At 41.5% G+C, this 24,513-nt stretch overlaps 2 protein-coding genes across 3 annotated transcripts in view; one reads left to right on the top strand and one right to left on the bottom strand.

Moving 5' to 3' along the window:
- shc1 (SHC (Src homology 2 domain containing) transforming protein 1) overlaps positions 1-23,991 on the bottom strand; it is a 41,080-nt gene extending 17,089 nt beyond the window's left edge. Inside the window, exons 1-6 of one of the 2 annotated variants that reach the window (XM_052495336.1) lie at positions 23,643-23,991; positions 8,505-8,669; positions 8,118-8,188; positions 6,938-7,001; positions 702-821; positions 433-486 (exon numbers count right to left, since the gene is read on the bottom strand). In XM_052495336.1, coding sequence (XP_052351296.1) covers positions 433-486; positions 702-821; positions 6,938-7,001; positions 8,118-8,188; positions 8,505-8,666 — 471 coding nt within the window. In that variant the 5' untranslated portion in view covers positions 8,667-8,669; positions 23,643-23,991. Of the gene's footprint in view, positions 1-432; positions 487-701; positions 822-6,937; positions 7,002-8,117; positions 8,189-8,504; positions 14,008-23,642 lie in introns of those variants that run through there. The other variant, XM_052495334.1, reaches the window with a different exon arrangement.
- LOC118377697 (FAD synthase-like) lies at positions 16,921-19,240 on the top strand. The gene is made up of 2 exons (XM_052492686.1): positions 16,921-16,949; positions 18,410-19,240. The coding sequence occupies exons 1-2, from the start codon at positions 16,921-16,923 to the stop codon at positions 18,837-18,839; spliced, it is 459 nt and encodes a 152-aa protein (XP_052348646.1). The 3' UTR covers positions 18,840-19,240.
- Positions 23,992-24,513: the final 522 nt, after the last annotated feature.

Here is a 24,513-nt window from a genome sequence, read left to right as displayed (position 1 = left end):
AGAGAGAGAGAGAGAGGCATAGAGGAGTAGATGGATGGACAGAGTGAAGCAGGGAGAGAGAGAGAGAGAGAGAGAGAGAGAGAGAGAGAGAGAGGGAGAGAGAGAGAGGCATAGAGGAGTAGATGGATGGACAGAGTGAAGCAGGGAGAGAGAGAGAGAGAGAGAGAGGGCATAGAGGAGTAGATGGATGGACAGAGGGAGCAGGGAGAGAGAGAGAGAGAGAGAGAGAGAGAGAGAGAGAGAGAGAGAGAGAGAGAGAGAGAGAGAGAGAGAGAGGCATAGAGGAGTAGATGGATGGACAGAGTGGAGCAGGGAGAGAGAGAGAGAGAGAGGCATATAGAAGTAGATGGGTGGACAGAGGCAGAGCAATGAATAGAGTGGGTATAGAGGATGGATAGTGAGGTGAGCGAGGGAGAGGGCTGTATGACTCACTGGGTCTCCTCCAGAAGCGAAAGAGATGGACTGCATGTGATGATTTGCAATTATCTGTGAAAAGAGAGAGAGAGAGAGATCATGTCTCTCCATTCAGCAGTAGGGGTTGGTTCCATTGACAGTTAGATATAGTGTATACTAAATACCTAACTGACTGGATGATGTAATTAACTCCATGTAACAGTCTGTAATAACAAAAGCAGATCGCTCAATAACAACAAACACTCATTCAGGATCCATGCCCGAGTGTGCTTGTGTGTGTGTGTCACCTGTTTGCAGTCGGAGGCCAGCAGGTTGAGGCTGCTGGTAGAGACCGTCAGGCTGATGGTCATCCCAGCAAACTGCAGGTTACGTTTCCCCAGAATGGACGTCATACAGCGAGACGACGGCTGGAGGGGGAGGGGAGGGACATTCATGTTAAACAGAAGGCCAACAGGGAAAGGAAGATTTCACCAATAAGGAAGATGAAACAGAAGATATTCTAAAGGATAACAACAGAGCATAGTAAACATACTGTACAATATACAGCATAGTAAACACACTGTACAATATACAGCATAGTAAACGTACTGTACAATATACAGCATAGTAAACATACTGTACAATATACAGCATAGTAAACATACTGTACAATATACAGCATAGTAAACATACTGTACAATATACAGCATAGTAAACATACTAGTAAACAATATACAGCATAGTAAACACACTACAATATACAGCATACAATATACAGCATAGTAAACATACTGTACAAATATACAGCATAGTAAACATACTGTACAATATACAGCATAGTAAACATACTGTACAATATACAGCATAGTAAACATACTGTACAATATACAGCATAGTAAACATACTGTACAATATACAGCATAGTAAACAATACAATATACAGCATAGTAAACACACTGTACAATATACAGCATAGTAAACATACTGTACAATATACAGCATAGTAAACACACTGTACAATATACAGCATAGTAAACATACTGTACAATATACAGCATAGTAAACACACTGTACAATATACAGCATAGTAAACACAATATACAGCATAGTAAACATACTGTACAATATACAGCATAGTAAACACACTGTACAATATACAGCATAGTAAACACACTGTACAATATACAGCATAGTAAACACACTGTACAATATACAGCATAGTAAACATACTGTACAATATACAGCATAGTAAACATACTGTACAATATACAGCATAGTAAACATACTGTACAATATACAGCATAGTAAACATACTGTACAATATACAGCATAGTAAACATACTGTACAATATACACATAGTAAACAACAATATACAGCATAGTAAACATACTGTACAATGTACAATATACAGCATATACAGTAAAACATACTGTACAATATACAGCATAGTAAACATACTGTACAATATACAGCATAGTAAACATACTGTACAATATACAGCATAGTAAACACACTGTACAATATACAGCATAGTAAACACACTGTACAATATACAGCATAGTAAACATACTGTACAATATACAGCATAGTAAACATACTGTACAATATACAGCATAGTAAACATACTGTACAATATACAGCATAGTAAACATACTGTACAATATAAACAGCATAGCAAAAACACTGTACAATATACAGCATAGTAAACATACTGTACAATATACAGCATAGTAAACACACTGTACAATATACAGCATAGTAAACATACTGTACAATATACAGCATAGTAAACATACTGTACAATATACAGCATAGTAAACACACTGTACAATATACAGCATAGTAAACACACTGTACAATATACAGCATAGTAAACATACTGTACAATATACAGCATAGTAAACATACTGTACAATATACAGCATAGTAAACAACATAGTAAACACACTGTACAATACAATATACAGCATAGTAAACACACTGTACAATATACAGCATAGTAAACACACTGTACAATATACAGCATAGTAAACACACTGTACAATATACAGCATAGTAAACACACTGTACAATATACAGCATAGTAAACACACTGTACAATATACAGCATAGTAAACATACTGTACAATATACAGCATAGTAAACATACTGTACAATATACAGCATAGTAAACACACTGTACAATATACAGCATAGTAAACACACTGTACAATATACAGCATAGTAAACACACTGTACAATATACAGCATAGTAAACATACTGTACAATATACAGCATAGTAAACACACAATATACAGCATGTACAATATACAGCATAGTAAACACACTGTACAATATACAGCATAGTAAACACACTGTACAATATACAGCATAGTAAACATACTGTACAATATACAGCATAGTAAACATACTGTACAATATACAGCATAGTAAACACACTGTACAATATACAGCATAGTAAACACACTGTACAATATACAGCATAGTAAACACACTGTACAATATACAGCATAGTAAACACACTGTACAATATACAGCATAGTAAACACACTGTACAATATACAGCATAGTAAACATACTGTACAATATACAGCATAGTAAACATACTGTACAATATACAGCATAGTAAACACACTGTACAATATACAGCATAGTAAACACACTGTACAATATACAGCATAGTAAACACACTGTACAATATACAGCATAGTAAACACACTGTACAATATACAGCATAGTAAACACACTGTACAATATACAGCATAGTAAACACACTGTACAATATACAGCATAGTAAACACACTGTACAATATACAGCATAGTAAACACACTGTACAATATACAGCATAGTAAACATACTGTACAATATACAGCATAGTAAACATACTGTACAATATACAGCATAGTAAACACACTGTACAATATACAGCATAGTAAACACACTGTACAATATACAGCATACACACTGTACAATATACAGCATAGTAAACACACTGTACAATATACAGCATAGTAAACACACTGTACAATATACAGCATAGTAAACACACTGTACAATATACAGCATAGTAAACATACTGTACAATATACAGCATAGTAAACATACTGTACAATATACAGCATAGTAAACACACTGTACAATATACAGCATAGTAAACACACTGTACAATATACAGCATAGTAAACATACTGTACAATATACAGCATAGTAAACACACTGTACAATATACAGCATAGTAAACACACTGTACAATATACAGCATAGTAAACACACTGTACAATATACAGCATAGTAAACACACTGTACAATATACTAAACATACTGTACAATATACAGCATAGTAAACATACTGTACAATATACAGCATAGTAAACATACTGTACAATATACAGCATAGTAAACATACTGTACAATATACAGCATAGTAAACACACTGTACAATATACAGCATAGTAAACACACTGTACAATATACAGCATAGTAAACACACTGTACAATATACAGCATAGTAAACACACTGTACAATATACAGCATAGTAAACATACTGTACTGTACAATATACAGCATAGTAAACACACTGTACAATATACAGCATAGTAAACATACTGTACAATATACAGCATAGTAAACACACTGTACAATATACAGCATAGTAAACACACTGTACAATATACAGCATAGTAAACACACTGTACAATATACAGCATAGTAAACACACTGTACAATATACAGCATAGTAAACACACTGTACAATATACAGCATAGTAAACACACTGTACAATATACAGCATAGTAAACATACTGTACAATATACAGCATAGTAAACACACTGTACAATATACAGCATAGTAAACACACTGTACAATATACAGCATAGTAAACACACTGTACAATATACAGCATAGTAAACACACTGTACAATATACAGCATAGTAAACATACTGTACAATATACAGCATAGTAAACATACTGTACAATATACAGCATAGTAAACATACTGTACAATATACAGCATAGTAAACGTACTGTACAATATACAGCATAGTAAACGCACTGTACACTATACAGAATAGTAAACATACTGTACAATATACAGCATAGTAAACACACTGTACAATATACAGCATAGTAAACATACTGTACAATATACAGCATAGTAAACATACTGTACAATATACAGCATAGTAAACGTACTGTACAATATACAGCATAGTAAACGCACTGTACACTATACAGAATAGTAAACATACTGTACAATATACAGCATAGTAAACATACTGTACAATATACAGCATAGTAAACATACTGTACAATATACAGCATAGTAAACACACTGTACAATATACAGCATAGTAAACATAGTAAACATACTGTACAATATACAGCATAGTACACATACTGTACAATATACAGCATAGTAAACATACTGTACAATATACAGCATAGTAAACATACTGTACAATATACAGCATAGTAAACATACTGTACAATATACAGCATAGTAAACATACTGTACAATATACAGCATAGTAAACGTACTGTACAATATACAGCATAGTAAACATACTGTACAATATACAGCCTAGTAAACGTACTGTACAATATACAGCATAGTAAACGTACTGTACAATATACAGCATAGTAAACATACTGTACAATATACAGCATAGTAAACATACTGTACAATATACAGCATAGTAAACGTACTGTACAATATACAGCATAGTAAACGTACTGTACAATATACAGCATAGTAAACATACTGTACAATATACAGCATAGTAAACGTACTGTACAATATACAGCATAGTAAACGTACTGTACAATATACAGCATAGTAAACGTACTGTACAATATACAGCATAGTACACATACTGTACAATATACAGCATAGTAAACATACTGTACAATATACAGCATAGTAAACATACTGTACAATATACAGCATAGTAAACATACTGTACAATATACAGCATAGTAAACGTACTGTACAATATACAGCATAGTAAACGTACTGTACAATATACAGCATAGTAAACGTACTGTACAATATACAGCATAGTAAACGTACTGTACAATATACAGCATAGTAAACATACTGTACAATATACAGCATAGTAAACATACTGTACAATATACAGCATAGTAAACATACTGTACAATATACAGCATAGTAAACACACTGTACAATATACAGCATAGTAAACACACTGTACAATATACAGCATAGTAAACATACTGTACAATATACAGCATAGTAAACGTACTGTACAATATACAGCATAGTAAACGTACTGTACAATATACAGCATAGTAAACGTACTGTACAATATACAGCATAGTAAACATACTGTACAATATACAGCATAGTAAACGTACTGTACAATATACAGCATAGTAAACATACTGTACAATATACAGCATAGTAAACGTACTGTACAATATACAGCATAGTAAACGTACTGTACAATATACAGCATAGTAAACGTACTGTACAATATACAGCATAGTAAACGTACTGTACAATATACAGCATAGTAAACATACTGTACAATATACAGCATAGTAAACGTACTGTACAATATACAACATAGTAAACATACTGTACAATATACAGCATAGTAAACATACTGTACAATATACAGCATAGTAAACATACTGTACAATATACAGCATAGTAAACGTACTGTACAATATACAGCATAGTAAACGTACTGTACAATATACAGCATAGTAAACGTACTGTACAATATACAGCATAGTAAACGTACTGTACAATATACAGCATAGTAAACATACTGTACAATATACAGCATAGTAAACATACTGTACAATATACAGCATAGTAAACGTACTGTACAATATACAGCATAGTAAACATACTGTACAATATACAGCATAGTAAACATACTGTACAATATACAGCATAGTAAACGTACTGTACAATATACAGCATAGTAAACACACTGTACAATATACAGAGAAGAATGTGTGTGTGTGAAGGCAATAGAGAGGGAGAAGCATGTCTGAGCCGTGTGTGTGTGTGTGTGTGTGTGTGTGTGTGTGTGTGTGTGTGTGTGTGTGTGTGTGTGTGTGTGTGTGTGTGTGTGTGTGTGTATAGAAGAACAGCTGCAGGCTGCCACTGAAGCTTGTCTAGTCAAGTCTCCCACAGTCTCACACAGTACCCCACAGTCTCCCAGGGCCAGACATGATTTAGCCAAACCAGTCTGTTGTGTATATAGCTGTTTTATGTAGTGTTTGGGTGGATGCATTAAGTTTTACAGGAATGCCTGGCCCAGTTGGAGTTGGCTTAGTCTCGGAACACACAACTTAGTCACAAGTCTCCCTCATACAAGGGGCAGTGTGTACATGTGTGAGAGAGACAGTGAGAGAGAAAGAGAGAGACAGAGGTAATTACCTGGAAGTACCACTGACCACAGAGTGGTCAATCCAGCTAAATCCAGATCCAACAACGCCCTGACCACGGCCATCCACTTAACACATAAATAAATAATACTCTGTGTGTGTATATTGGTGTACCTTTCTCTTGCGTTGGGCTCCTTTGGCTCCAGGCACTGCCTCACACACCACTGAGATAGCCTCTCTGAAACAACAACACGTGTGAGAATCTCTCTGTAACACACTTGTGCGGATTTCACACTGTGCAGCAGATTAGATGAAATCTGGCAACATGTAACACAGACTTGATCATCCTGACAACCACACTCATCCTCCATGGATACAAACATCACTATAGAAACCAGCAGGATTCCAGAACATGCTAATTTAGAGGTTGTGAGGGTGGTAGGCACACACACAATACTGTTAAACCTATACAGTCCTTTCAGATTGGCCAACACGGAATGGGTAGCGGCTAGGGACCAAAATAGAACAGGGCAAAAAAGAGAACTGGGGGATATGAACTGGAGATAAATAATGCATTTTTTTTGTGAAAAGGAGGTAGCTAGTAAGAGTACATTTTGTGATTTGGAATGTTTTGAACCAGAGCACTATACAACACTTAGCTCTAACTACATGGCTCTGTTTTGAACCAGAGCCCTATACAACACTTAGCTCTAACTACATGGCTCTGTTTTGAACTAGAGCCCTATACAACACTTAGCTCTAACTACATGGCTCTGTTTTGAACCAGAGCCCTATACAATACTTAGCTCTAACTACATGGCTCTGTTTTGAACCAGAGTCCTATACAACACTTAGCTCTAACTACATGGCTCTGTTTTGAACCAGAGTCCTATACAACACGTAGCTCTAACTACATGGCTCTGCTTTGTACTACCTAACCACAGTACATCTGCGTGCAGTAACTTGATCATTTGCCTTAAATAACAGCTTAAACGGTTAGTTCACCCAAATGACAAAATAACACATTGGTTTCCTTACCCTGTAAGCAGTCTAAGGACAAGGTATGACGGCAATCGATCCCTTGGTTTAGTTTTCCTGGCACTGTTTCCAAATGCTAACGTTTTAGCAATTGTTGCACAAATCCCATTCAAGTCATGGTACCGACATTAGCATTTTCCGCACATCATGTTCAAATCATCTATAAGTGACTTTGTTGAGCTTCACAATCAATTTGAGATACTTCCGGGGGATTTTGATTGTCATAATGTTTCCATAGACCGCTTACAGGGTAACGAAACCAATATGACATTTTGTAATTGGTTGAACTATCCCTTGAACAATTGGAGGTTCTCACCTGGTGACCTGAGTTCTGGTGTTGAAGTCCAGCGCCCTCATAGACTGTAGCACCTCCACACAGCCCATATACTACACAGGAAATAAAGAGGAGACGCATATGAACAGGGATGCCACATCCTACAGCACTCCTCTCCACACAGCCCATACACTACACAGGAAACAGGAAAGGAACTCGTATGAACTAGGATTCCATTTCCTCCAGAACACCCACACTGACCGGAGGGGAAGATGGAAACAGAGACAGATGGAAAGATGGACAGACAAGAGATCATTTTGAGAGAGCAACAGACAAATTGACAGATATGGAAAGTTAAAGAAATATGCAAGTACTAGCCTATAGGCCTACATCCTACAAACTGAAAAACAGAGAACAACCAACTCTTACCCGTACTGAGTAGGCGACCCCAGTGGTGCTGACCACATGATCTGAGTGTAGCCATCCTCTGGTGGGCTTGTTGACGAAGGAGCCGTGGCGTGTCCACTCATCTCCCCCCAGCTGCCCCCCCTCCACCCGCGCCCTCCTGGACGCCCCACCCAGCCGGTTCATATCCTGCAGAGGGGAGCGATGGAGGGGAGAGGGGGCTGTTAGACAGGGAGGGGGGTGAGGAGTGGGAGAGCTGGAACTGTTACCCCCTGAAGACCCCATGGGGGCTTGAGCCTGCTGAGGCCTGCTGGAGACCTTGAGGCCTGGGAGTAGAGTAGCAGAGATGCCCAGGCGAAGGGCTCCCATCCTGGGGAAGAAGGAACAGAGCGTGGTGGGGCTGTTCTCGGCCCGGCGTGGGGAGGAAGGGGGGAGGATGGGGGTGAGAGAGGAGGAGGAGAGGGAGGAGGGTAGCCCAGGAGGGGTGAGGGAGATTGCGGGGGTGGAAGGGGGGAGGGACAAAGGGTTGGAGTTGGTATCGTCATTCGAACTGAGAGATTCACTCCGGAAGTGAGTGTACTTAGTTTTAGGGACCAGCTCCATCATGGATCTGAGATGTTCGATGTTATTTCAGTGTTTCTCTAACAAGTCCACACACTCTGGTGTGATTCAGTCTAAACAACAACGGTGGTTCATTCTCTCCTTCTCTGTATTATCAGTCGCTCGCTGAAAAACACACTGGTCTTTCTTTCCCTCTCAGTGACCGTTGTCTGTCCGTCCGCCCTGTTTTATATCCTCCTGTCATTGTCAGGCAGTGCAGCAGACACTGTGCAAGAAACACCATCTACAAGACAGAGGAGAGCAGCAAGAGGAGCGATTGAAGATCAGAGGGGATCACTCTCTAAGAGTCTAACCCAGCACACTGATGGAGTGATACTCAGTTGTTTGGTGTCTACACTATCAGTCTTACAATATGTTATCACTTTCAATCCACAGAAATGAATGCCACTTTCCAATAGACAGAATCAAAAAGGATTTTTGTGATCAAGTATGTAGCACCTGTTCTGAAAAATGCTGTTTGAGCCCATCAGCATGTCAACTAATGTAGCATGGCACTTAAGTCCAGTTGTTCATCTTTGAGCACCATGGAGATTCCACATACAACCTCAGAATGTGATTGTCTATTGACACAGACACTCAGGTGGTATGAGTTACTGCATCAAGGGGCCTACCCTCATGTGTCTGTGTGTGTTAGCATGTGTTGGAGTAGAAACCTACTCTACTGCCTGTAAATGGCACAGAGTGTGTGAGTCTGTGGTGTGTGTGTGCGCGTTTCAGCGTGTCTGTCGGGGCAGTAGCTCACTAGCCTCTCTTGCCTGACACGGGCCCATAAAAACTCTATCAGCTGCCAACGAGTAGATAAGAAGGGACACACACACGGGTTGATACAACAGAGTAAGATTATCTGCAGAGTTTAAAATAGCAAAGTTCTGTTAAGACCTGCTGATCTATGGCCAGACACCAATTCTGTCAGGTAAAATCTCTCTATCCCTCCTGCTTTTTATTCCTCTCTCTCTTTATCCCTCTTTCTCTACTGTGAGCAGTTTTGTTTTTCAGGTTCCAAGGCTGCTGGAGAATACTCATAAGTAATTGAACTCTTCCTCCTCTGTACTCTTTCACTCCCTCTCCCTTTTCCTCACTCCCCCTCTCTCTTCCTCCAGATGGTCTCGTGTCCTCTCTGGATGGCCTTGGCTTTCTCCCCCTCTTCCTCTCTCTTCCTCCAGATCACCTCCTGTACAGTCTCTATCCCTCTCTCTGCGCTTCTCTCTCCCCTCAGCTTGTCCTCTCCTATCATCTCCTGGAATCCCTCTCTCCTCCTCCACACTGTTTTCTGTGCCTCCCTCAGTAGCCGCTGCACTTCCGCCTTCTCTCGCTCCACCACTTCCTGCCTTCTCTTCCAAATGATCTCTCGCTCCCCCTCTCCCCCCTCCTCGTCTCCTTTCCCGTTCTCCAGACTGTCCTCTTAAACAGTCCCTCTACTTCAAAGATTGTCTGTCTCTCTCCACACTCACTCTGTAACTACAGCCAGAGTCTATACAATGCACATAACCTAGTAACAGACACCACTAGATAAGAAAAGACCAGATGCTGGGCTTGTCCCTGACTGAAGTTTCTGATATGGCTAAAACCGTAGGTAGAGCTGTTCTAGAACATTGCTGCCCTGGTTAGAGTGGATACGTTCTGGAGCACCATAGCATCAGAAGTGCTAGAGTTGGAGAAGTTGCCTCTTTCTGGTTACAGAAACAGTGACACACACAGTCATGATGTAACAAGAGAGAATGTAGGTCATTGGCTGATGACACCACTGGTGCGATTGTTTTGATGATAATGAGACCTGAATGGTACTGGAGGCTTGTTAGAGAACTCCCTCACCCAGTCATTACACTTAATTAAACCTCCCTCCCCTCTCTCTCTCTCTCCTTATCGATTCCACAGAAACAGTCTTGTTTAAACAAGCCAAGCCAATAGTCAGTTACCTGGGAGAAGCATGTGTATTTCTTAACACTGCACAGTACGGTCCAGTACTAACCTAACTAGAAACACTGAGCTAACTACAATCCGAACAATCTGCATAGTCCATCCAAAGAGAAAACTAAAGATGTCTAACATGAACAGTCTCCAGCCGCAAGACACAGCTCACAGGACTGAATAGTGGAGGTTGAACCTGGAATATAACTCCAGGGGCTTGTCAGCTCACAGGACTGAATAGTGTTGGTTGAACCTGGAATATAACTCCAGGGGCTTGTCAGCTCACAGGACTGAATAGTGGAGGTTGAACCTGGCATATAACTCCAGGGGCTTGTCAGCTCACAGGACTGAATAGTGGAGGTTGAACCTGGCATATAACTCCAGGGGCTTGTCAGCTCACAGGACTGAATAGTGGAGGTTGAACCTGGAATATAACTCCAGGGGCTTGTCAGCTCACAGGACTGAATAGTGGAGGTTGAACCTGGAATATAACTCCAGGGGCTTGTCAGCTCACATATCAGTGTTGTTCCCAGCACTTTACACATGTTCTAACCATTACTCTGCCAGGTTTGACCCACTGAGATAAAACTTTGTAACAGATTGACAATTTGGCACCAAGAGTTACACGATGATACCAGAGAAAGTTGCCTTTCAACAACAAGCGCTAACGGCTAAAGCCCTGTATGTTTGGAAGCAGAGGGCTACCAGCTAGCCGTTTGATTTTGGCTGCCTAGCAACAGACAGAGGGACGCTCGCTCGATCACACCAGTCTAGCACCAGAGGGTCTGTCTACAGAGCCTGACACAGCACTCGCTAGCTAACGTCTCCTCCCAGACAGAGAGCACTAGAACACATCAGGATACAGACTGGGATTAGCTATGAAGTGCTATGTAGGGGCTATGAAGGGCTATTAAGGTCTTACGACAGCCTACGGCAGGCTCTTAACACAGCCTAACTGTCTTCGCATAACTACAAAAGTCTTCCATTATAGTCTATGCTCTAAATGTCTATTTGTCCTAGTGCTGTAGCACTACCAGTGGAATGCTAAATGCAGGCTAGATGGTCAGATCGCGACGGTCAATTAGTGGCTGTAGACAACGTGTCCCATGTGGCTCACCTGGTGGAGCATTAGGCTTGCAACGCCAGGGTTGTGGGTTTGATTCCTACAGGGGACCAGTACGAGCAAGTATGCACTCACAACTCTAAATCAATCTGGGAAAGAGTGTCTACTAAATGACTAAAATATAAATGTCAAAACAGATGAACGTATAGAGTTGCTAGCGTTTCACAATTGAACGCAATGCAACGCTAGCAACAGACAGAACCAGTCGCTAACAGTGACGAGATGTCACAAACATAACCTATGTTTGCTAAGTGACCCGTTGGTTAACACTAGTAAATGCTAGTACAGCAGGTTTAACCCTCGCCCTGCCAGATGTTAGTGCACAGAATAAAACACAGTGTAGGTCAGACGAGTGCAGAGTACAGCGCCCTCTACCTGAACAGATGTCCTGATTCTCCTACACACAGATAGAAAACACACAAGTAGAGAAAGTCACCACTACACCAACACATAAACAACACAGTTGATGATACCAGTTAAGACTACACAGTTCCACAGCTGTACAAAGTGAATGATATGTCCACATGTCGAATTATCTGATTATAATCCAGATTAATAATTTCTGACATCGGCTTGGTATACCACCTGTCCCGGTCAGGACGCTAGTTACCAGCAAAGATGGCACGGCAGAAGTTGAAGAGAGAGAATGAGAGATATACCTCATGGCAAACCAGCAAGAATACTGCATCAATTTCAGTCTAGAATTCTAGACAGAGCCTACATTTACATAAATAGGTTAGAGGTTCTACACACTAACACCCCACCAGTAGTCTAGACTGTTTCTCCTGGTCGTCACCACCCCACCAGTAGTCTGGACTGTTTCTCCTGGTTTACATCTCAGTCTGTCTCCGACTGCAGCGGATGCAAGTTGCCGTGGCAACAAACATTAGAAGAGAAGCCTGCTCAGGATCTATATTGAGAAATCCTGACAGCGGCAGAAACATCTCAGACAATGAGATAACAGACTGCTTCCACAAATCAGAGCCTAGGAGCAGCTAAGCAGAGCTGAGACTGACCAATTACGGTCTTTAACATCTAACTATAGAAACCACAGCCAGTCGGCCAGCCAGAGACTCCTGGAGGGATCAATACCACTCTGGAAATGATCAAAGTTTGGCCCACGTCGCACCGGCCATAAAACCAAATCAATGTTGACATCCCAACCTGGCTGATTCCAGACTCTGGCTAGGACACATGGATTAACACAACATATTTTGCTTCAGAGGATGAAATACTTTCATATATGATAGTCAATATTAATATCAATAAACTTTACTAATCACAATAGCTAACACTTTAGAAAAAAATTGCATAACAACATCCTGAATGTTTTCCTGTACAGTCCTAACTGTTAGGTAAGTAACGACAAAGGTGGTGATTGTATAGTAATCTGCAGAGCAGGTTTTTTTCCACCTATAATTGTTTATTTTACTACAAAAAAAAATGTTTTGTTGCTTTGAATTGTGAATAAATTCTTGAGAACTCCTCCTTTGCTTCAAAAATGTAAAACAATTGTTCCTTATTTTGGGTTAGACAGAGTAGAGGTGATTATCCGTAGCATGGTGTTAACAGAGCTCCATATTCACATCAGAACCATATTCATGTTTAAACACCCTCGCTCTCTCCTCTCTTCCACTCGTTTAAATCACTAAGTCATTGCCAGATCTCATATCCTCTCCATCTATCCTCTCCTCAGCTTGTCCTCCTCCTCTCTTCTCCGTCTCAGCTGAATGTGAAACAGCAGAACGGCAGGGCTGAACAATGGCACTCCTTCATTGTCTTCCTCTCCTCCTCTTGCTTCGCTCTCTCATTCCCCTTTGCTTTCCTTCCAGCTCTGTCTGAGGGAGAGACGAGCCCGCTGTCTATCCTCTCCTTCTCCCTCTCTGTCTGTCTGGGTGATGCCGCCTCTGTCTCTCTCGCTCATGCGCTGATGCTGTCTCATCCGCTCACCCCTCCTTCCCTTTCCCTCTCTCGTTCCATTTCCCTCCCTCCTTCCCTTTCCCTCCCTCCTTCCCCTCTCCTCCCCTTTTCCCCTCTTCCACTTTGCAGTCTAAATAATTTAACAGTATATGCATGCGTGTGCACTGAGCATTGCTCACTCCCTTTCTCGCTCACACACACACTAGGGGAAGGACAACGGAATGGATGGAGGAGGGGAAGGCGAGAGGGATGGAGATAGTATAGCCCAAATGGGCTGTTTCCCCTCTAAAAGGCTCCTCCCCCTTATTCCTGTTTGGTAACCTGAGAACCAGAGGGAGAGATGGATTGAATTGAGATGGAGGGAAAGAGAAAAAAGGAGGGAAACAGACAGAGGAAGAGAGGGAGAGAAAGAGAGGGAGGGGAGAGTCTCTCTCTCTCTCTTTCAACAGACCAGACAGACCACACAGACCAGAGATGCAGGCTGATTTGAGGGCATTGTGAATAACCTTGATGTATATGGCCAAATATGAACACTTAACCTGGCAATGCCAAGCAGCTACTGTACCACGAGTTCACCGCTGGTAAAGAACAGGTTATTATCTCACAAACAGGACAGTAAACAACAGAAACAATACACTTGATGTGGCAGTCAAGATACATATTCTTCAAGTCTTAGAAAGAAAAGAGAAAACCAAAGTGATCAGTGGACCAAGTGAGAACTTCCAGTGATGAGAACCGAGATTCAGACAGAAACACAGAAGAATATCTAGAACTGCAGAACCGCTAGAGAGACAGAATCAGGGAGAGAACCACAGAACCCACGTCAACACCTCAGCGTTACAAAGTGTTGCCCACAGAGAGAGTGATTGTGAAACGCACACCCACAGTGTGATGACACCGTTCACCATACAGATCACAGCGGTATACAGAGTGATTGTTGAACACACACCCACAGTGTGATGACACCGTTCACCATACAGATCACAGCGGTATACAGAGTGATTGTTGAACACACACCCACAGTGTGATGACACCGTTCACCATACAGATCACAGCGGTATACAGAGTGATTGTTGAACACACACCCACAGTGTGATGACACCGTTCACCATACAGATCACAGCGGTATACAGAGTGATTGTTGAACACACACCCACAGTGTGATGACACCGTTCACCATACAGATCACAGCGGTATACAGAGTGATTGTTGAACACACACCCACAGTGTGATGACACCGTTCACCATACAGATCACAGCGGTATACAGAGTGATTGTTGAACACACACCCACAGTGTGATGACACCGTTCACCATACAGATCACAGCGGTATACAGAGTGATTGTTGAACACACACCCACAGTGTGATGACACCGTTCACCATACAGATCACAGCGGTATATAGAGTGATTGTTGAACACACACCCACAGTGTGATGACACCGTTCACCATACAGATCACAGCGGTATACAGAGTGATTGTTGAACACACAGTGTGATGACACCGTTCACCATACAGATCACAGCGGTATACAGAGTGATTGTTGAACACACACCCACAGTGTGATGACACCGTTCACCATACAGATCACAGCGGTATACAGAGTGATTGTTGAACACACACCCACAGTGTGATGACACCGTTCACCATACAGATCACAGCAGTATACAGAGTGATTGTTGAACACACAGTGTGATGACACCGTTCACCATACAGATCACAGCGGTATACAGAGTGATTGTTGAACACACAGTGTGATGACACCGTTCACCATACAGATCACAGCGGTATACAGAGTGATTGTTGAACACACACCCACAGTGTGATGACACCGTTCACCATACAGATCACAGCGGTATACAAAGTGATTGTTGAACGCACACCCACAGTGTGATGACACCGTTCACCATACAGATCACAGCGGTATACAGAGTGATTGTTGAACACACAGTGTGATGACACCATTCACCATACAGATCACAGCGGTATACAGAGTGATTGTTGAACACACAGTGTGATGACACCGTTCAACATACAGATCACAGCGGTATACAGAGTGATTGTTGAACACACAGTGTGATGACACCGTTCACCATACAGATCACAGCGGTATACAGAGTGATTGTTTAACACACAGTGTGATGACACCGTTCACCATACAGATCACAGCGGTATACAGAGTGATTGTTGAACACACACCCACAGTGTGATGACACCGTTCACCATACAGATCACAGCGGTATACAGAGTGATTGTTGAACGCACACCCACAGTGTGATGACACCGTTCACCATACAGATCACAGCGGTATACAGAGTGATTGTTGAATGCACACCCAGCAACCCCACACCAGGCCCTATACCAGTAACACACACACACACCTCTAAATGGCTTAGACAGACAAATAAACAATGTCCTTTACAGCAGGGAGATACTGACAGTGGGAGGCGCAACCAGCAGCCCATATGCCTGTGTGTGTCTCTCAAGTTCTTACCACGTATTCCATGGGACAACACTGACTGCCTGTGAGTGTCTGTAACCCTAAAAACACCAAAGCGCACATCAGCACATGGTACACACTAGAGGTCGACCGATTAATCGGAATGGCAGATTAATTAGGGCCGATTTGAAGTTGTCATAACAATCGGAAATCTGTAATTTTGGACACCAATTTAGCCATTTTTTTTTACACCTTTATTTAACTAGGCAAGTCAGTTAACAACACATTCTTATTTTCAATGACGGCCTAGGAACAGTGGTTTAACTGCCTTGTTCAGGGGCAGAACGACAGATTTTTACCTTGTCAGCTCAGGGATTCAATCTTGCAACCTTACAGTTAACTAGTCCGACACTCTAACCACATGCCTCATGAGGAACCTGCCTGTTACACGAATGCAGTAAGAAGCAAAGGTAAGTTGCTAGCTAGCAGGTAACTTAATCAATCATAATCACTAGTTATAACTACACATGGTTGATGATATTACTAGTTTATCTAGATTGTACCGGGTTGCATATAATCGATGCAGTGCGCATTCGCGAAAAAGGACTGCCGTTGCTCCAACATGTACCTAACCATAAACACCAATGCCTTTCGTAAAATCAGTACACAGAAGTATATATTTTTAAACCTGCATATTTAGCTAAAAGAAATCCAGGTTAGCAGGCAATATTAACCAGGTGAAATTGTGTCACTTCTCTTGCGTTCATTGCACGCAGAGTCAGGGTATATGCAACAGTTTGTGCTGCATGGCTCAATCGGAACTAATTTGCCAGAATTCTACGTAATTATGACAAAACATTGAAGGTTGTGCAATGTAACAGGAATATTTAGACTTAGGGAGGCCATCCGTTAGATAAAATACGGAACAGTTCCGTATTTCACTGAAAGAATAAACGTTTTGTTTTCGAGATGATAGTTTCCGGATTCGACCATATTAATGACCAAAGGCTCGTATTTCTGTGTGTTATTATGTTATAATTAAGTCTATGATTTGATAGAGCAGTCTGACTGAGCGATCTTAGACACCAGCAGGCTCATAAGCATTCATTCAAACAGCACTTTCATGCATTTTGCCAGCAGCTCTACTGTTTATGACTTCAAGCCTATCAACTCCCGAGGTTAGGCTGGTGTAACCGATGTGAAATGGCTAGCTAGTTAGCGGGGTGCGCGCTAATAGAGTTTCAAACGTCACTCGCTCTGAGACTTGGACTAGTTGTTCCCCTTGCTCTGCATGGGTAACGCTGCTTCGAGGGTGGCTGTTGTCGATGTGTTCCTGGTTCGAGCCCAGGTAGGAGCGAGGTGAGGTACGGAAGCTATACTGTTACACTGGCAACACTAAAGTGCCTATAAGAACATCCAATAGTCAAAGGTATATGAAATACAAATGGCATAGAGAGAAAGAGTCCTATAATAACTACAACCGATAACCTCTTACCTGGGAATATTGAAGACTCATGTTAAAAGGAACCACCAGCTTTCATATGTTCTCATGTTCTGAGCAAGGAACTTAAATGTTAGCTTTCTTACAACACTTTGTTTTTGCATTATTTAAACCAAATTGAACATGTTTCATTATTTATTTGAGGCTAAATTGATTTTATTGATGTATTATATTAAGTTAAAATAAGTGTTTATTCAGTATGGTTGTAATTGTCATTATTACAAATAAATAAATAAATAAATAAATATCGGCCGATTTTAATCGGCATCGGCTTTTTTTGGTCCTCCAATAATCGGTATCGGCTGTGAAAAATCACGATTGGTCGACCTCTACTTGGTACTGAGTGGAATATGCCTGATCTCTGAAAAGAAACTCCTCCCCAAGTCCCTATCTCTTAGGAGTTAGCTAATCTAAAGAGTCTCTCTCCCTCCCTCTACCCCCCCCACTCTCTCTCAGGGTCACACGGTGGACACTAACAGTGCCTTCCTGTCGCGAGCGCTGAGGAAGCTGGGAGTGTGTGTCCAGCGTGTCACAGTAATCCCAGACCAGCAGGAGGTCATCTCTAAGGAGGTGGCCCTCCTGGCCCCACAGTACACACACCTGCTCACCTCTGGGGGAATAGGCCCCACCCACGACGACGTCACCTTCGAGGGTGTTGCCATGGCGTTCGAGGAGGAACTGCATGCCCACCCGGAGCTGGCCCGTTTGGTGGAGGAGTTCTTTGGGGTGGTGGATAGGGAGAATGCAGCCATGAAGCTAGCCATGGTCCCCCGCTCGGCCAAGCTCAACTACGGCACTGATCCTCAGACTGGACAGCCACTACGCTACCCACTGGTCAGTGGCTGACTACTGTTAAACAAAAAATATATTTGGGTATTTTTTTCCTCATTAGTTCACTGTTGATACAGTCCCTAAATTCTTTGAATGTTAGCAGTCAAGTCAAGATATTGGACTTTCAAGAAGTAAAACGTCACTTGCCACATCATCATGATGATGCAAAATGCATCATGTGATTCCTTTAACATGTAAGGGATAAACGCCCACGTTCTGTACATTACCTTGGAAACAATGGACGGCAGAGCGGGATGAGGCGGAGCCAACTAGCTACAGCAACACAGTCCCGACCTCTGCAGCCGAATAACAGCAAAGTTTATTTTGTTTAAGCTGTTTATCCCGCTTATACCACATTTGTCAATGAAAACAATACTAAGCACACATTTACCGGTAGAAATAAAATGTTTTTGTTGTTGTTGATATTTTCACTTATATAAGCAAATTCATACTCCTATTTTAGTTGCTACAGACTCAACCCAGTGGTTCGTTATGATTAGTTCGATATTTATGGATGTGAAAATTGGCAGATTAATCGGCATCGGCTGTTTTTGCCCTCCAACAATCGGTATCGTCGTTGAAAAATCATAATCGGTCGACCTCTAGTACACACACTCTTAACCAATCAATGAACGTTGTACATGTAGCGAATCATAGTTCTCCTAAATGATCCCCCTCACAAACACTTGGCTTGGAGCATGCATTGCTCCCAGGATCAGCTGTGGAGAGAGTCATGTGACCTCCTTGTTCAGGTGAGCGCAAAGGTACACACACACACGTTAGGCAAGCTCTTTTTGTATCCCCACATACCAAAGACTGTGTGTGTGTGTGTATATTGAGCATGTTCAGACACACATTGTGGAATGAAAGACATTACTTTCAGGGACTAGTCAAATAAATCCAGACAACAGCTTTCCTTCCAAAATCAGTCATATGTGTACACACACGCACAACATATAACCTGTCAAGTGATGTGAATGTGACCGAACATGTCCAGAAATATTCCGGTTATTGAGTGGATATTAGGGGGTGGTATGGACATTAGATTAGCCAGGCTTTCAGCAGGCCCAACCAGCCGACCAGACCAGTTAACAGTTCTACATGTGAGACAAACAGATAGGGGCAAACAACCTGAAACTCCTTCACCACTGCTCTGACTACAAGCTCAGCCAGCCAGCCAGGGGAACTATTAGTGTGTAACACTACATAGACTGCACACCATAGGGAACTCTTAGAGTGTAACACTTTACAGAGAAACAATAAGTAATCCCTGGAAACTGTAGCCTCTGGGCCAGAGCAGGATGTGAGACTGAAACAGTTCCCTTTTAACCTCACAAACCTCCCACACAGAGGGCACACCACACAGGCCCAATGCCATGAACCTAGGATGGCATAAAACAGGATTAGGCAGAGAGATGTCATAAAGGAGACCAGGAAGTACGGGAGCTAACCATTCTATTAATTTCATTCGCTTCCATTCAGTGGACAGGAGTTCCATTCGCTCCCTGTTCATATGTACTCCTGTTCATAACATCAGACATTAGGAATGTCCCTCTCTAAATGTGCTGATCAAATGTGATCGACAGGAAGCACCAGTATATGAAGCATGTGCAACCCTGATAAAGCTCCCTGTTTTGTATCATAAAAAAATCTATGAATCTATGAATAGTAGTATCATAATGATTACTTTGGGACTTGATTATTATATATGCCATTTACAGTTATTAAGTGCATCAAGTAAATACTAGTAGGCCTTTAGTTACATTTAAACTATGTGGGAGTGAATCTGTCTGCAGCTCAGCATGTAGTCTTAAGTGTCTATGTGAAGTGAGTAGGAGGCAGACCAGGGCTGCAGGGCAGGAAGTGGAGCTCAGGCATCACCATCTCTTCCGCTACGTTGTAAGAGACGGACAACCACACACTGAGACCCAGATATCTGCTCCTACAGTGTTTCCACACACACACTGAAAACTATTTGGGTCCACAATTAAGTGTTACAGTGAAGGACCCAAATAAGTCAAAGGTCATACATTTGACTGTTCTTAAAACCATGGATACAAAACCTCTTCTTGATGCAGATAAGCTGCTGCTCACAACAGCTGAAACAGTATCTTGCCAGCTAAAACAGAGCAGTATCTAGCCAGCTGCTTGGCTTTTCTCTCTGGCAGTGAGCTACATGTCAGACATAGCATCATATTGATATACAACCTGAAAATGAGTGAAATCCAAGACTGTTGCCAATTGCAACTAAGTGCTGGCACACGTCCGCACACATGCATACGTGCATGCGCTCACACACACTTATTTTTGAGTGGAGATACACACACCTGTCTGACAAATCAAAAGGGAGTTAAGGAAAGGTATCAACAAGCCAAGCTTATCACACAGACAGGACTGATTGGTTCTGCTTTTGATTGATAGGGTCTGCATTAGATTGGGCAAACCCGGTTTGATTGAGAGGGTCTGAGGTGGATTGTGAAGCTCTGTCAGACAGGATGTCTTTGATTGACAGATAGATTAATTGATTAGTTGGTAGTGTGTGTGTGTACATTTCTATCACTGACATTTCTGTCTCTCAGAGTGTATTATCCCCAGGCCCAGCCATGCAGCAGTCAGTCAAGCCTTCCTCCTCTTCGTCACCATCAGAGAGATAACCCACTGACAGTGAGTTTAAGGAGTGTGTGAGAGTGTGATATGGGAGCTGGGCTTATTATGAAGCAGTCTGTTCAGACACAAGCCTACCTCTATCCACTCCATCCCTGACTCCTGTCTGTCTGGGGTGTCGCCAAACCATCAGAGTGGTATACTATGATTAAACTTAGATTTACTCAGGGTTTTCCAAAGCTAGTCAGCTTTAGTCACATTCCAGCTCAGGCTTCATCCGTACTACAACAGTGGATATTGCTTATATGCCTGCTGCTAACTCTAGCAGGCTTGTAACTGCGCATGCATGTCACACGTGTCTGGTGGAACACCAAACTTTTCATTGAGACAAGGCTGAAACATCCATCCATGGGCGAGTCAGTGCCACGTCTTAATTTGTGCAAAATGAAAAGAGTTATGCTGCACATTCAGCAGGCTGTGGTGTAAAATAGGCTCGTTGAAGGCCGTCTTTATTTTATTATCGTTAATACCTTCTTTAGTGTGCTTATCAATACACAAGCACCTTTCCCCCACTCCTATCGATATAATAATCGTATTAAGTTATACACACGTTTTACTTGATTTTATTGGTCTTTAACTCGTGACACTTAACCCTGAGTAAGCCTGAGTAAGCCTGCCCAGGTGCAGGTTAGTTCTGGATTTGTTGCCATAGAAATGTACCCGGCTAACTTTGGTCAACTCTGAGTTCAACTCGGGATAACTGGTCGTGGTACCAGTTATCCCGAGTTGAACTCAGAGTTGACCAAAGTGACCTCGCCAACTCCTCAAACCACATACGTAGTATAGGGCTCAGGACCAGGCCAGCTGTCTAACAACAGTAGTCCCATCACAGACTGAGGTGTAGGTAACCATAACAACTGTGTGTGTTTATGTATCTGGCCACACCAATGCAGCCCGAAATATGAAGGGCCCAGGCTTATGAAGGGCCCAGCATCACAGCTTGTTGTTGAATGTTCTGTATTGGGAATCGTACGCCTTTTCTCCACCTGTGTTTTGTGGGAAGTTGTTTTCCAACCTTACAGAGTTCGTTTTTTTCACTGTTTTATCAATAAAAATCATGTACACCACGGGCTTTGTCCATGCCGTCTGACAGATTATTTAAATGATCGGGCTTGTTGTTATTTAAATTATCATTGTTGTCTGAAACAAATAGTTACACTTCCATGACAATATAGAACCTAGACCAATTGAAACATGAAATCATCTCCATGAGAATGCCATCTTGACAATATACTAATGATCTATATTGCACATCACAGAAATGTGAACTTCTGATTAGGTCGCTGAAAAAGAACTAGAGCATTTACAGAAAGCCAAAACCAGCCTGTTTAGTCTAAGACTTTAGATTCAGTTTCTCTAAACCTGTGTGGTAACACTGGGATTCATTTAGTAATAGCCTTGCATTAACGTGTTTTTACATAGTAAGAATGGTAGCATAGTTTCCATTGCATAGTAGGTATTGTGGAGTTTACATAAACGGAATAGTGGTCAGTTCCTGTTCCACGTGTAGAAAAACAAACAAAACTCCATATTGCTATAGTAGTACGTAAACAACACGTCAATACAAACAGTGCGGTTACTTTTCTTGTTACAGTATTAGTACTCATGTAAGTCTATAAAGTGTTACCAGAACAGTTTAAATGACAGAGTTGGACAACTTGTTGTGAGGAAAGTATTGATATCACAGGACCCAGGCCTAAAGAACTGACTATTTCTAGTAGCCTATGCAGCAAACCACTTGATTTTGAAAACACCCAAATGTGACAACACGGCTGTTTGCGACTTCTGTGGAATAGATACAATGTTTAATGTGCGGCCTAGGCTAGTTACTTTGTATCACTAGGCTATATTTCGCAATGTTACAATAACTCGATACATTTTTTTTGTAGGACGGCCTAACTGAACTCAGAAGTGTTACTAGACGAGTTATTTTTTTTAGCACGACTGTTTCGCCAACACCGAACAGATGGCACAACAAAAAGTAATAGCCTAGGTTGCCTACACTCGGCCTACAGCAAATAATATTCATCTGTCAGACAATGTTATTGCTTTAGTATTCGAATGTCCTAAAACGTTACAACACGCAGCCCTTAACATTCAAGCCCAAACCATATGCCCAGAGAAGTGTGCTGAACTTTTGTCAGGAGAACTTACCAGCTATCTTCCTCCTTGTCCCTTTTGTGCCTCTTGTTTTCTCCCAGCTGTTGTTGTCCCGTAGGCCTACCTCTAACTAAATTACACAAGTGGCTGAATGCGAAGGTTCAAAACGCCAGCTTTCGTACAGTGTGCATATTAATTTCGTTAGAAAGAGGGTTGAAACTTTTCTTCTTTAGTTTCTCTTCCTTTCCTCCCCTTTCTACCAACACAAAAAAAGCGACTTCCGCGAACAAATGGTAACGTCATTTGCCTCTCAGTTTGTGTGGTTCTTTGCACCTGGTCCGCGGTTGAGCGGCCTTGAAAGAAAGCGATTGCGCAAAACGATAACTTCGCACAATAACAAACCAGCCTACCGTATAACTGAGTAAACTAATATTAAACCACATTGACACAGTCTTTGTTGAATCACACATGATTATTTGGATAGTGCAACTGTAATGCCTGTTTTAGGCTACAACATTTCTTGACCGAGGAGCACGAGAACAAACCTGAATAGCAGTTCATAATGTTTATGATTGGATCACTGAGACCAAATAATGTTCAATAATAGAACAGACCCTTATTGAATAGGTAAAGTATGATAAATAACCTATAGTCTAGATATATCCATGGAGCCCACTCATTTATGCATAGTGAATACTGTTCACCGGAGTCCTCTGCTGGTAGATACCATATTTGCACGCGCACATATTAATATGTGTACTTGACAGTATTAGAAAATAAAACATATTTTTTTTGTACATTTAGCAGACGATCCAGAGCGATTTACATCAGTGAGTGCATATTTGAATCCTTCTTTGTATTGGTCCAACCTGGGAATCGAACCTTCAACCCAAGCGCCATGCTCTACCAATTAACATACAAAGGA

The sequence above is a fragment of the Oncorhynchus keta genome, chromosome 34, assembly GCF_023373465.1.
Source record: "Oncorhynchus keta strain PuntledgeMale-10-30-2019 chromosome 34, Oket_V2, whole genome shotgun sequence".
Classification (NCBI taxonomy): Eukaryota; Metazoa; Chordata; class Actinopteri; order Salmoniformes; family Salmonidae; genus Oncorhynchus; species Oncorhynchus keta.
This window is presented reverse-complemented; position numbering and strand designations above follow the sequence as displayed.

What these genes read in the sequence shown, in the direction of transcription:
- LOC118377697 (XM_052492686.1), top strand. Translation starts at nt 16,921, where the DNA reads ATGAGGAACCTGCCTGTTACACGAATGCA. An exon ending in CTGCCTGTTACACGAATGCA is followed by an intron (nt 16,950 to 18,409) that starts GTAAGAAGCAAA and finishes GCTAATCTAAAG; the next exon opens with AGTCTCTCTCCCTCCCTCTA.